The 13,646-nt window shown below is 36.3% G+C and overlaps 2 protein-coding genes across 8 annotated transcripts in view; one reads left to right on the plus strand and one right to left on the minus strand.

The window, feature by feature from the left end:
• LOC128019956 (lysine-specific demethylase 6A) overlaps nt 1-6,638 on the plus strand; it is a 47,654-nt gene extending 41,016 nt beyond the window's left edge. For all 7 annotated transcript variants that reach the window (XM_052606386.1, XM_052606387.1, XM_052606384.1 and 4 more), the window contains 10 exons: nt 766-971; nt 1,775-1,836; nt 1,923-1,997; nt 2,976-3,124; nt 3,231-3,345; nt 3,465-3,652; nt 4,428-4,569; nt 4,675-4,801; nt 5,357-5,527; nt 5,666-6,638. In XM_052606386.1, the coding sequence (XP_052462346.1) occupies nt 766-971; nt 1,775-1,836; nt 1,923-1,997; nt 2,976-3,124; nt 3,231-3,345; nt 3,465-3,652; nt 4,428-4,569; nt 4,675-4,801; nt 5,357-5,527; nt 5,666-5,698 (1,268 nt within the window). In that variant the 3' untranslated portion in view covers nt 5,699-6,638. The remainder of the gene's footprint in view (nt 1-765; nt 972-1,774; nt 1,837-1,922; nt 1,998-2,975; nt 3,125-3,230; nt 3,346-3,464; nt 3,653-4,427; nt 4,570-4,674; nt 4,802-5,356; nt 5,528-5,665) is intronic.
• Nucleotides 6,436-11,692, minus strand: LOC128019957 (divergent protein kinase domain 2B). The gene is made up of 5 exons (XM_052606391.1): nt 11,382-11,692; nt 10,717-10,981; nt 10,140-10,313; nt 8,449-8,737; nt 6,436-7,449 (listed from the first exon to the last, which is right to left on the minus strand). Exons 1-5 carry the CDS (start codon nt 11,645-11,647, stop codon nt 7,103-7,105), a joined length of 1,341 nt encoding a protein of 446 aa, XP_052462351.1. The 5' UTR covers nt 11,648-11,692; the 3' UTR covers nt 6,436-7,102.
• Between the last annotated feature and the right edge of the window lie 1,954 nt (nt 11,693-13,646).

The raw sequence follows: 13,646 nt of genomic DNA on the forward strand, positions 1-13,646 counted from the left end.
TGTGGTTTTTGTTTTCATTTGTCATTTTCTGGGTTTTGTTGTCTATTAGCACCTTTGTTTAAATGATTATGTTGTGGTTTCATAACGGAGCACTCTGTCAAACATTTAATTAGCACAACTACAGAAGGAGTTTTACACACACTTCAGGATGATTTTGGTGCAAATGACAACAGCACCATCTGCATGTTGAAAGTGGCATTACATGGGAGCATCCCCACCACAGAAAACCTCATAAATGACATGGAATATATCATTTTGCTGAGAGATGGGCTCTATTGGTCACCTTACTACAGAAAGCAGAAGTATTTTAGGAAAAATTGACCTTAAATTTTACAATTAGTTTTGGACTGATATTGTCCTTGTAATTGAGTTGTCATGCTTTATAAATTTTAGACCTTATATGTATACTTTATTATTGGGTGGCAAGTTGCTGTCAGGGAAATGTGGGCCATATGGGCAAAATTTGTATTCTCCTGTCATGTTAAATGTTATTTTTACTACATAGCAAAAAAGGGTTGTTTGTCCATATTTTTCTATATTTGGCCCCAAACTGTGTTTAAGGGTTTTGAAACCTAAACCTCATATTCATGTTTGATTTACAATCACAATATCCTTCTATTCTGTCTTGTTGCTAATTTAAAAAGGCTGAAATTTTAGATCTCACATTCCTTAAAAAACCATGCCTTAAAAATGCAAAAAATAATATATTATTATTATTATTATTATTGTTTAATATTTATGTGTTTTGGCTTCTCTTCATGTCAGATCTGGGATTGTTCTCTACCAAGACTCTGGTGGAGGCTAACCCAGAGCACATGGTGGAGGTGAGGACTCAGGTATCTCAGCCCACTGATGAGAACTGGGATTTGACAGGAAGCAGGAAGATGTGGAGTTTTGAGAGCAGCCGGTCTCACACCACCATCGCCAGATACGCTCAGTACCAGGCCTCGTCTTTTCAGGAATCATTGCGGGTGAGTTGTCATAATTCACATGTTAAGGGAAAAAAAACATGCAATCCTAAAATGTTGAGAGCATAATTCATTAGTGGCATCAGTTTAACATAACTTTAAATTTCTTGGGCTTTAAAATTCTTGGCCGGCTGAACATAGGCCTACTGGATCAGTGCATTTTTTCATCAGTCTTTATATGAATCAACAAAGAAACCACTCACTGCTCTTGATTAAAAAAGCTTTTGTAACTTTAATAAAACACAATATTTAATTTATACAGTCAAATATGCAATGCTGTTTTACATTTGATTACTTTATTCAATTTCTGTACCTAAGAACTAATGCTAGACCTCCCTAAACAAAAAACTGAAAATCACTGTTTATTGTTTGTTTCTTTGCCGTATTGTATTTATTTGTGCTGTTGCTTGTAGTTGGATAGAATAATCCTTTTTTTTTTTGTAGAAAGTATAGTTTTTCCATAAAAATAGCACGTACCAAACTGTCCCAAAACTCTAAAACTGTGAAACAAACTGAACTGTGAAAAAGTTGAACCGTGCCACCCCTAATACCTATCAAAAAGGATAAACATCTCCCGCTATGACGACACACATGTACCGTGGTTCAGAACCAAAAACTATCCATTTGAAAGCAAACCAGAGGGGGCAGGGGAGGGGGGCAGCCGCTTAACTCTGGTTTGGACCAAGCAATCAAACCAAGCGTGGAAGCACCCAAAGACAGACACTGAATGCTGTTGATACTGTGAAACACTTCATGATTGATGCTTAGATTCTAATGGTTGCTGATTCGCATTTTGCATCTAACAGGAGGAAAATGATAAGAAAGGGCAGAAAGACCACTCAGACACAGAAACTGCTCCATCAGAAAAGTAAGTCAATGTTCAGTTAAAGTCCATATGTTTTAAACACTTTTGACAGAACAATAGTCTTTAACTGGAGCCTGCGTTTGTTCCAGTGTGGTCCGCAGAAGAAGAGGTCCCTTTAAGCACATCAAGTTTGGGACCAACATTGACTTGTCAGATGAGAAAAAGTAAGTGCTCACTGGTTTTGTTCTTCAAGGTGTTTCTTTATTCATGTGCAACATGGAATAGAAAGTTGCAGATCTGCTTGAATGCATTAAAGTCATTGTGAAGCCAAAACTTGTTAAACTAGTGAATTTGCTAGCACAGCTTTTGGTTGGAAAATTGCAGATATAGGCAGAGCTGTGATCAAGCATCAGTAGGGCTATTATGAAAGTGTGTATATACTACCATTCAACCAGACAAAATGTTATCAAAAACCGTAACAATGTAAATTATGATTACAGTTTAATCCTAATGTTGTGTTCCCGTCGTTTTGACCTACAGAGATTCCTTTTTCCTGAAAATGCTAGTTATTGTTAACACATTGGACTAAACTTACTGACTCTCAGGTGAAATAAGCTTAGATCAGTGAGCCTTACAACCAACCTTAATTGAAAAAAATTGACACGCATTGAATCCAAGATTTGGTGATAATTTTATCTTAATGAGAGATTTACAAGCAATTTTTCAAAGACTGGTCATTTTTGTGCCAGTACCACTAAATAAGGTAAAGGATTTTAAAGTGCTGTAGAAAGAGTTTACGGTATTTTCCGGACTAGAAGTCACACTTTTTTTTCATAGTTTGGCTGATCCTGCGACTTCTAGTCAGGTGCGACTTGACATGAACCAAGAGAAAACATTACCGTCTCTATGCTGCTCATTGCTCCTGTAGTCTACACTGAGCAGCATAGAGCACCCTCTTGCGGCTGTAGACGGTAATGTTTTCTCTTGGTTCTTGGTTCTAAATAATTGCGACTTATAGTACAGTGCGACTTATGTTTTTTTCCTCGTCATGACGTATTTTGGGACTGATGCGACTTGTACTCAGGTGTGACTTATAGTCCGAAAAATACGGTAATTGAAATCGGAAGGAGAATTGTGTTTGTGTAGTGTTCAAGACAGGCAGGGAGACATGCATCTGACCTCTCTGCTCTGTGGTCATGCAGGTGGAAGCTGCAGCTGGCTGAGTTGAGTAAGCTGCCTGCCTTCGTGCGGGTGGTGTCTGCAGGGAATCTGCTCAGTCATGTGGGCCACACCATTCTCGGCATGAACACAGTCCAGCTCTATATGAAGGTCCCAGGCAGCAGGACACCAGGTCAGCACATACACATCTCGCCGTGCTTTACCTCAAATACAGACATTACAGAGCTGAATGTAGGGATGTTAATAAAAATACTAAGCGATTACTTTGTTCCAATCAGGTCATCAAGAAAATAACAACTTCTGCTCTGTGAACATTAACATCGGCCCTGGAGACTGTGAATGGTTCGCCGTTCCTGAGCCGTACTGGGGTCTCATGAATGACTTCTGTGAAAAGTGAGCACAATCAAAAAGGCTTTAATTCCTAAAACACAATACTTTGTTTAATGTAAAATATGCATTTTTGCATGTTTTTATGGCTTGCATATGTACTGACTGACATATTCTCTATGCAGGAATAATATAAATTACCTAATGGGCTCGTGGTGGCCTAATCTAGAGGATTTGTATGAGGCCGATGTTCCAGTGTATCGTTTTATCCAGAGACCCGGTGATCTGGTCTGGCTCAATACAGGCACTGTGCATTGGGTTCAGGCTATCGGCTGGTGCAACAACATTGCCTGGAATGTAGGACCACTCACTGGTAAATAGTTGCTTATCATATCACTGTTGTTGGGCCTCTGGATCTGTTCTAAAACCTTGTGAGCCGCTGATGACCTACTGCCTACATATGCAGCTGTTTTCTGAGGGAGCGACTGAATCATTGTTGAATGTATTAAATGAATGTTTAGAACACTCAACTTTGGGAACTTGTTAAAAAGCTTTTAAATCTTTTTTTTTAATTTTCTAAAGGTAACTATTTTTTGTTTTGAGATCACTTTATTAATTAAAAATGAAGAAAGCTATGTTTTACAGCCTTGTAAAGTGAAATATAATATTAGTTATTACTGTTATTTGTGACCCTAAGGTACATTTTTAGCAATAGCCAAAAATACATTGTATGGGTCAAAATTATAATATTTTCTTTTATGCCAAAAATCATTAGGATATTAAGTAAAGAACATGTTCAATGAAGATATTTTGTAAATTTCCTACTCTTAGATATAGCAAAACTTATTTTTTGATTTGTAATATGCATTGCTTAAAATTAATTCGGACAACTTCAAAGGAGATTTTCTCAGTATTTACATTTTTTTGCACCCTCAGATTCTAGATTCAAATAGTTATATCTCAGCCAAATATTATCTGATCCTATTAACCCATTCATCAATGGAAGGCTTATTTATTCAGTTGACACTTAAGACTGGTTTTGTGGCCCAGGGTCACATTTAGGTGCTTTACTCTAAACCTTAAATTAAAATGTAGATCATCTATTAGTTATTGATCAAAGTGTCTAATTCGTATCTGTTCTTCATCAGTGCATCAGTACAAGTCTGCTGTGGAACGCTATGAGTGGAACAAACTCCAGTGTGTCAAATCCATTGTTCCCATGATTCACCTCTCTTGGAACATGGCCAGGAACATCAAAGTGTCAGACCACAAACTCTTTGAGATGATCAAGTAAGTCTACTCAGCCACATTTACGATTGTGGTTCTTTGAGAAGTCACAATGAGAAATCTCAAGCAGATTACTGAAACTGTTTAATAAGGTTTGTTCCTCCTCAGGTACTGTTTGTTTAGGACACTAAAGCAGTGTCAGATGTTGAAGGAGGTGCTTATAGCTGCTGGTAAAGAGCTAGTTTGGCACGGAAGGACCAAGGACGAGCCTGCTCACTACTGTAGCATCTGTGAGGTGTGTATTCTTCACCTAAAATCTTTTAGATTTGAATCGTCTACATTTGTTTCAAATTGGACGTTGTCAGCCCTGAAAAAAAAAAAGTAAATTCTAAAAATACATGGAAAAGTCAAGTATTTAAGTATAATATTTAAAGTATTTCTAGTTGTGCTCCGCTCTAAAATATTTCTCTGGTTTAAAATTTCATTTTGCAAATGTGATCTCGATTTAAAATGATTTTTGAAATTTTTTATCCTTCGATCACAATTGGAAGCGTCATGAAAAATTAAGTGCTTCTAAAAACTCTACGTCTTACCATGGTAATCATCTTGAGATTACGGATAGAAAATATGCCTGTGATGTTGGAATGTATTCATTTTTAAAATTCAGGAATTTCTTTTTTCGACAAATTTTATACAAGGCTTTATTTATAGATGCTAGAATGCATGTTTAAGAAATACAAGGCTTTGTAAAGCTAACATTCAAAGTTATTTTCACCATTTTCATTTGATTGGATGTTTTCTGTTCATGCATGCGTTTTAATATATATATATATATATGTATTTATCCCAGGTGGAGGTCTTTGATCTGCTGTTTGTCACCAGTGAGAGCAACTCACGTAAGACATACGTGGTGCACTGCCAGGACTGTGCTCGGAGATGCAGCCCTAACCTTGAGAACTTTGTGGTTTTAGAGCAGTACAGAATAGAGGACCTCATGCAAGTGTATGACCAATTCACATTAGTAAGTCTCAAAGGCCTTATCTAGAGAAGCCCTAGCTTTCCATAGATCTCTGCTGAAACCTTTTCTACCACCTTTCTTATATTTGTATGTTTAATAGTCTCAGATAGCAAGAAATGAGTCTTCTGGCTCTTTCCACAGGCCCCACCCCTGCCCTCCTCCTCCTCAACTTGACGTTAACATTAAATATTCCTCGGATAACACCCTGGAACGCAACACATCACTTTCTGATATTCAGGAGACCTGACCCAGTTCCACACCACTGGTTTCTGTAGCAGACCCCCTCAAGGCTGCTGGTTCGAAGCTGTTTGTCTATGCAACCTTGCCAAGTATGGAGTCCGTCCCACTGGAGTGAAGTGGGATCGTCTCCATCTTCAGGACTGTTTCAGCTTGTTCAGCACCACTTCTCTTTGAAACACAAACTACAAATGGACTAATTTCTGAGGAAAAATGGTTTTGTGTATATACCACAAATGGCAAAATCACTCAAAACTACTGACTCTTTCTTTTACTGTTGCTTTAATCCATTTTTTTTTTGTATTTGTTTCTTTTGTCCTCTTCTGTACTTCACGTATGAGCTAATACGTAATTTTATTTGAATTTAATTTCCTCTTATGTTCTACCATAGCTGGACTTTTTCGTTTCAACATTTTCTTTACGTAACAAAAAAAGAGAGAAATTTTGTAATGTGAATTTTTTCTTTTCCTTTTTTAATTTTTTTTCTTCTCTTTTTCTTAAGGATAATGTTAATTTGGGGGAGGGGGGGGTAGCCAAGTCAAAGAAAAATGGGTTGCACATAGACTAAGGAATAAACTTTATTTTGTGTTTTTGTGTTATATTTCTAATCTTGTAAATTTACACTATTTATAAATATTTATTGCTTGGAAAATATTTGTTGATGGAATGCTATGTTGTTGTTTTTTTTTTTTTTTCTCCAGAGTTCCTGCCATTAAATTTTATGGAGTAATGTCATTTTGAACATTTCTCTTTTTACATTTTCTATACATGAATAAAACTGCTTAGCGAGCATTGTACAGTAACATGAAGATTGATATGGTTTATGGGTTACTAATCAGAGTTGTCTTTGTAATTAAATGATTCTTTTGTGATGAAATTCCTTGTCTCGTCCATCAATTATAATGTATACATTTTAATATAATTGTTTTTATTTTTGCATAATATTTCAAGGTTTGTTTGTTTTGATAAAAAAAGGTCCTTCACTGGATATATACTGATTACTGATGATGTTACAGAATCCATTTCATTTACTGTATCTGTGACCTTTATGCTGTAAGTGATCGGCCTTAAAGGGATAGTCCACCCAAAAATTCTGTCATTTACTCACTTTCTTATTCCAAACCTGTATGACCACCTTCTGCGAAACACAATAGATATTTTGAAGAAGACTGGAGACCATTGACTTCCATTGTATGTACAATAATTTTTATATTTTATTTCTAATTTAGTCCATGTTCCACTGAAGAAAAAGTCACAAGTTTAGAAACAACTTGAGGGTGAGTAAAAGATAACAAATGTTATTTCTGGGTGAAAGATCCCTCTTAAGTATCTAGTTTTGGTCTAGAACTTATCATTATAGAGGCATTCGGGATACCTGTATCCATAGAGAGCACTGCATGGCCTTAATGTCTGTAAAATGTCTTTTAAGGTTTGGACCGCAGCAATTATTCTTTGGTCAGACTGAGATTGGTCTGCACAGATAGCGAGAAAACTGACCGCTTCTTTGGGAAGATGACCCGACTGCACATCATTGGGCAAGAGCAGATTGTTAATGACATGTTTGCAAAGTAGAACAAAACTCTGTGCGGCTTGAACAGTTTCACACGGAGGCAGTCTTTCACAAGATCCACTGAGACCGGAGAAGACATCGAGGTGTTCTGGTAACAAGTCTTCATCAGGAGGATATCCTGCAGGAAGGAGCAATGTAATAATGATTTAAGCATAACGTGTATGACGGAGAGCGCCAGATTAGGTTAAACAAAAAATTATCACTGCAGTAAACCTCAGTTAATATCCTAATATTTCATTTTCCTTGTTTAACTGTACTCTCAAGCCGCACGATCATTTTCTTACAGAGTGAAAAACCGAGCAAAGAGAACGGAGACAAGAAAGAGCAGATAAAACTTACTGAATGTACATTGTCTCATGTAATCACTCAATGAGTGTTTCAACCGCAGAAAGACAACAGCTTCTAAATATTGTCACATAACCGCAGAAAATCCATTCAGTGTTCATAAACTAGTGAGAAAAATGTACACTAGAAAGGGGAATTTTGCAAAAATTACATTAATTTTATTTTTATTCATATATATATATATATTTTTTTTTTTTTTTTTTTTTTTGTAATTTATAAAATATATAGATTAAAAAAAAAAAGGCCTAATATGAATGGGGTCTAATAGGGTTCCCTGCCTACAGCTTAGATTAGAAAAAAAAAAAAATACATTCAGGTCACTTAATCGCAAACTATCACAAATTATTCCTGAATAATTCTCACTACAGGCTGAACTCAAAGTTGGTAGCCCTGTTTGAAGTAAGTTGAAGTTTTAGGTTTCTTTTCACTGTATTATTTTAAGTTAATGCTCCAACCGCTGGTTATTATGAGAGAAATAAGTTCCAATAGACTAACATGTAGTCTGATGTATAGCTAATGTAGGGTAATGTGAATGAATCTTATCATGCTTTTTTATTTTTTTATTAATTCTATAAATAATTATAATTATTATTATTAATGTTGAAAACAGTTGTGCTGCTTAATATGCAGGATTCTTTAATGAAAAGAAGACCTGAATTACACTTGAAACATGAAAAGGAATAATACGTTTGTTTGTGTACATGGTAAAAGCAATATTTGACCATAACAACTATTTACAGGTTGCTGCACACATAACTAAACCAGAACTGACCTTCCTTCAAGTCAATGATCCCTATGTTACTGGTATCCACAATGAAGACCCTGTTATCATCCAAGGTACCAAACATGTCCTCTGAGATGTTGGTGTAGAAGAGGCTGAACTGGAGGCTGTTGGAGCTCAGGCTCTGGGTGATGTGAAGAAGCTGGTAGGCGATGTCCGCACGGCGCTCCAACGGAGAGGAAAACAGGATCCTGAGGGGTGTGCTCCCTGCCCAGACCATCATCCTTCCACAGGAGCCATGGTAGCGGAGGAAGGGCCAGCCCTCCGCGCCGGGAAACATCTGGAGGCAGAAAAGTCAAGAGTAGGGCTGAAAACAGGAAGTGAGGGAGACTGAGCAGGCAATGCCAGTGTGTTCATTTTTGCTTTCTTTACACACACTGTTTCAAACTTTCACATAGCATCTTTAGGTTATAATAACATAAAAAATTTATATCCAGGTTTTGATTTTCAAAGATTTATTATAAAATTGTAAAGTTATTTTTCATACTGAAACTGTTGAAAACACACAACATAGTAAGTGGATCCACATATGACAGCCTCTGAACTTGGTAAGTACTAATTATATTATATCATAATCAATACTTATATAAAGACACTGGACTACATCCATCAGTCATCGCTTCTGAAATAAATTCAATGGGTCACCTTGTTAATGCTATAAAATAATTACAACAAAACAAGCAACAAAATAAGATTTCATGATGAACAAGAACATGAACGACAATATCACATTTCCCTTACATTCAACTTCCAAAAGTGCATCATCTTTGCCATGTTAAATTCATTTAGTTGACTAGTGCTATGTGCTGTATTAACAAAAACATACATGGGATTAATAAAAACACTAACACTGACAAGCTAAGCAATATAGCATTCATAATTGAATGATTCATCTATTGAATGTGATGTAGCGTAGCTTGTCAGTGATCTAAGGCTCTGTGTATTAAATGTCGCTCCATCTAAAAGCATGTGAAGGACATTTCAACTCATTTCATATCTCACAATAATAATTAATCAATTAATTGAAATAACAATGTTTTTAATTAAGGTACGAAAAAGAAATACTATGGAAGTCAATGGGAACCAACAACATGTTTGACATAAAAGGCGAGGTAGGATTGTGGCGAAACAGTTTTAAAATAGAAACTTGAAACGGCCGGTTTTGTGCCCAATTTTGACCCCCTGCCAAATTATTACCCCCCTCGTTCAAATCGCTACCTGATTGTCTAATCCTAACCCCACCCCTAATCCTAACCCCTCCCCCAAACCTACTCCTAAACCTACCAATACTGGGGGGGGGGGGGGATTATTTTGGCAGGGGGTCAAAATTGGGCACAACACCGGCAGTGATATCTGTGATGCAAACTGATTTTTTTCTCACACATTGTCATTTTAAATTAAAAATTCTAATAATTTGTGTAGCAGTTCCCAACTGAATGTGATGACGCAAGAAACATTTTATGTTTTCGAAATTTTAGAAATACAAGAGCTAATTACTTACTAGAATCAGAATTACCCCTAGAATTTCCTTCACCGTTCTGTTTGTTTAAAACAATTTGGTTCCCCGCAGTGTTCAAGACTGAGTTCATGCATTGGGAATGCACTGAGAATCACCTTGATGTTGCATGTGTCATGCTCAATTACTGCACAATTTGCAACTGGCAGCCATCTTATTGTTATACCTGCATTATGAAAGGTTGTTGATTGACAGCCAAGGTATAAAGAAGTCTGAGTTTGTCCTTTTCACTGAAATGCTTCATCTGCACACTACCCACATCGGTCACTTCAAAGTAGCGTCGCACAATGCGGTCCAGCAGCCTCTGAGATGGACAGCGCAGCATCGGGGTCACCAGACCCTAGAAAAAGAGTTGATTTAAACAACTCATACGTTTTCAAATGAGATCTATAAGGCGTTGTTTATTCAATTATGGATATGTTCCTTTTGCACTTTAAAATGATTTGTTGTGGGGGGAAATTACATGCAATTTAGAAATGGAACATAAATATACAAATGCCCAAAGTTGAAAAAACTCCCATATAACATAATTGATTTAAAGTTTGGCTACAAAGGAAGAAATACACTTGTTACCTTCATCTTCAGCAAAACTTTAAAAACCACTGATGCCACATTGTAAGTGCGTAATTGGCACCTCCTAGTTTTCAAATTAACAAAACTTTGAAATTGAATTGTTCAGACCTTAAATCCTAAGCCACTGCTGACTGCAAATAGACATCAGAATACAGAGACTGAATGCAGACCTTCACCATGCTGGGAAGCAGTACGTTGGAGCGGACCCATCTCTGGAAGCGTGACGTGGCCTTGAGGACCGCTTCAATGCTGCAGGATTTCCCTTTGCCTGCTGAGGTGCAAATGCTATTGTCTGATATCTGTTGCAGGTGTGGAGACATCAAGCGGGACACCACCACAGGTCTCCAGCCCGCTGTGCTGTCTGTATAGTTTCCCTGATATGAACGCACATCTGCTGAGGAGAGATTCGACTGAGCAGTCAGCCATCTTTCAAACCTGCGGTACAATAATAATCAGTGTCCACATTAGCTTCCTGTTTTTGCTTTCATTGCTCATGCGCCCTCAGATCAATGAATAGATACTGTGAGCTGCACATTTTGAAGACAATTTTGAGCTTTATACTGACTTTTTATATTCCTATAGCATGGAATGTATTTGAACATATATAGGGTATAAGCAGAAAGTTATTTAAGCTGGATATTTCACAAAAAATGTTGTATATATAATATATTAGGTCACTTAACTTTAATATTTAGACATTTTTGTATTTGAACATTTGGATACCCTGTCCTGGAGATCAATATGCTTGTATTATAGTGTGAATATCTTTAAAACCTCTCTTTAAGGACAAAGAGAATATTCTTCTCCGACTTAACAGCGAAATATTCTAGTTTACCTTATTTCATCCTTGAAAAACTTCTTGCAGATGGATGTTCCAGTGCAGGCGTTGCATTTATCCAAACCCAATAAGATTCTTCTGAAGTCATTGAGTTTCTCTTGGGGTGCTGGTGAGGGGTCTGGAGTACCAAGAGCCAGTATGATGTACAATGTCCAGACCTCTGACCATATCCCTGCCATCACTGTATCCGAAACCCCAGAATCACAGCACCATAGTGGGAGCCCAGTATGGTTAAAAACCCTCCACACGTAACATGAGCACATTAAAAAATGAAGTGGCACCTCTTGAGTCTTAGCTGTAGTAGATCTGTTATATCCCCACCTCACTTAGACAGGAAACACATGGTGAACAAAGATAACCCTTGTCGTCATGGTGATACTTCCTCGTGCATTCAGCCTAATTTCAAAGCTGTACACGCAAAGGTTGGACACCCTGTTATACACATTGAGTTTTTCTGAAATGGTGATTTTTTTAAGACCTTTTGTGTATGTAATTTATCGATTCCACCTGCATAATGCAATGTTATTTTAAAGATCACATTTTGAAGTTTGTATAAATTGATCTGAGAGGGAAAAAAAAACTTTTAATATAAATTAATGTTAGAAATATTGCAAAAAACAAATTCATGATAATGTTTTATATTTAAAATCTATAGCTTGGGCTGTTATTCAGAATAGTACTGCTATTTTACACTTGCTGTGTCTGCAGGACACTGTCCACAGACACACAGTGTTTTTGTAAGGTGCTTAACAAATGTTTCAAACATGCTTCCAACACTAAGATCATGTCTAATTATAATCATTCACTTATTATTCACAATTTATTCACTTTATAAGAAACATTCTTTCCACCAACAACATATGATTAAGTGTTATCATCTGCAGTGAAAGACACATGCTATTTAGTCTACAGAATGTTATGCAAACATTGAATATGGACATACCTCAATGCTTCTTTGTATACTGTAAAATAATACTACAATACTGCATACAAAACTGGATATGCAAAGTAACCAGAGTAATTTGAGAAGGTAACTTGCTTGCTGAAATAATCAGGCTATGTGACACATAATAAGTATATAATATTGGATATACAAATGTAATAAATAGTAGGCTATACTGTGCAGTACGCAATATGTTAAGTATTCGTCTCTGATAATATCCCTAGTTGGTCGGGGAGAGCGGGGTCGAAAGTAACGTGGGACGAAAGGAAAAAAGCGATATTTCTCCGAGCCTCTTTCTGCATTTGCATTCCCAGCTATGACAGTATATTCAGCATGCAATCCTTGACGGAGCTGAGAAATATGATGTGATTTCCTCATCATTTCCCAAAGTTAGGTCCGTAAAACTGTTTTCGATTACAAAAAGTAAAAGTATTTTTCTTGTTTCATGTGTCACAGTAATGATCAATCTACAGGTTATTTAGTGCTTTAACACATCCTAAAGTTTGCATTATCAGATTTTTTTTTGTATAAAATTAAACTGAAATAAATAAATGTTAGGAGTTCCTGTCGGGACGAAAGTAACAATTGTTACTTTTGTCCCGCTACAGTGACAAAAAGTATTTATTTTGTTCCAGTGCATGCTATATTGTGACTTTCTTGCATCATTTCTTTCAAATGTTTATGTCATATTATACCAAAAAAACATGTCTGAGTGAGGGTCAGAAAGACAGACAGAGGTCTGGTTTTATCCAGATGTTTTTGAGAGGGTGTTTCTGGACATAGAGGAACATCTCTCTCTGGGCAGCTGCTACATCACATTTATATTTAGGTTTTAGCTATATCTTAGGCTTTACAATTCCACCTATGAATTTGCAGTGTTTCCAGATGTTTTAATGCACATTTTCAATTTATGCATAAAAACAACTGGATGGAAACATAAATAGGCCTACTGTTACATTATGTTTAAGGTTTTTTTATTATTATTATGCTAATGTAATGACATTTTTATATTGTACATTCTGTTGAATATTTTTTTTATATATATATATAAATACATTGAAATTGACAATAAAAAAATACAGTCAGGTTTTGAGACATCTGATGAAACTTAAATTTAAAATGAAAATATCAAGATGTAATTAAATTTTTTTTAAACATTTTTGCAAAGATAAAGGACAAAATATGTTTGCAGTTACATATTAACAAGGTCACAATCAGGTATAGTTATAAAAAATGAGAGTAACAGAAAAAAAATCTAGCTTATATTGTTGTGTTACTTTCGTCCCAACCGATGGGGTTGAAAGTAACAATGTGCAACT

This window comes from Carassius gibelio, chromosome A9, assembly GCF_023724105.1.
Source record: "Carassius gibelio isolate Cgi1373 ecotype wild population from Czech Republic chromosome A9, carGib1.2-hapl.c, whole genome shotgun sequence".
NCBI lineage: Eukaryota > Metazoa > Chordata > Actinopteri > Cypriniformes > Cyprinidae > Carassius > Carassius gibelio.

Coding starts and splice junctions, on each gene's coding strand:
- LOC128019957 (XM_052606391.1), bottom strand. CDS start 11,647: ATGTGCTCATGTTACGTGTGGAGGGTTTTTAACCATACTGGGCTCCCA. Junction 10,314..10,716: donor TGCTTCCCAGCATGGTGAAG/GTCTGCATTCAG, acceptor CTCTTTTTCTAG/GGTCTGGTGACCCCGATGCT. Junction 8,738..10,139: donor AACAACCTTTCATAATGCAG/GTATAACAATAA, acceptor TTCTGCCTCCAG/ATGTTTCCCGGCGCGGAGGG.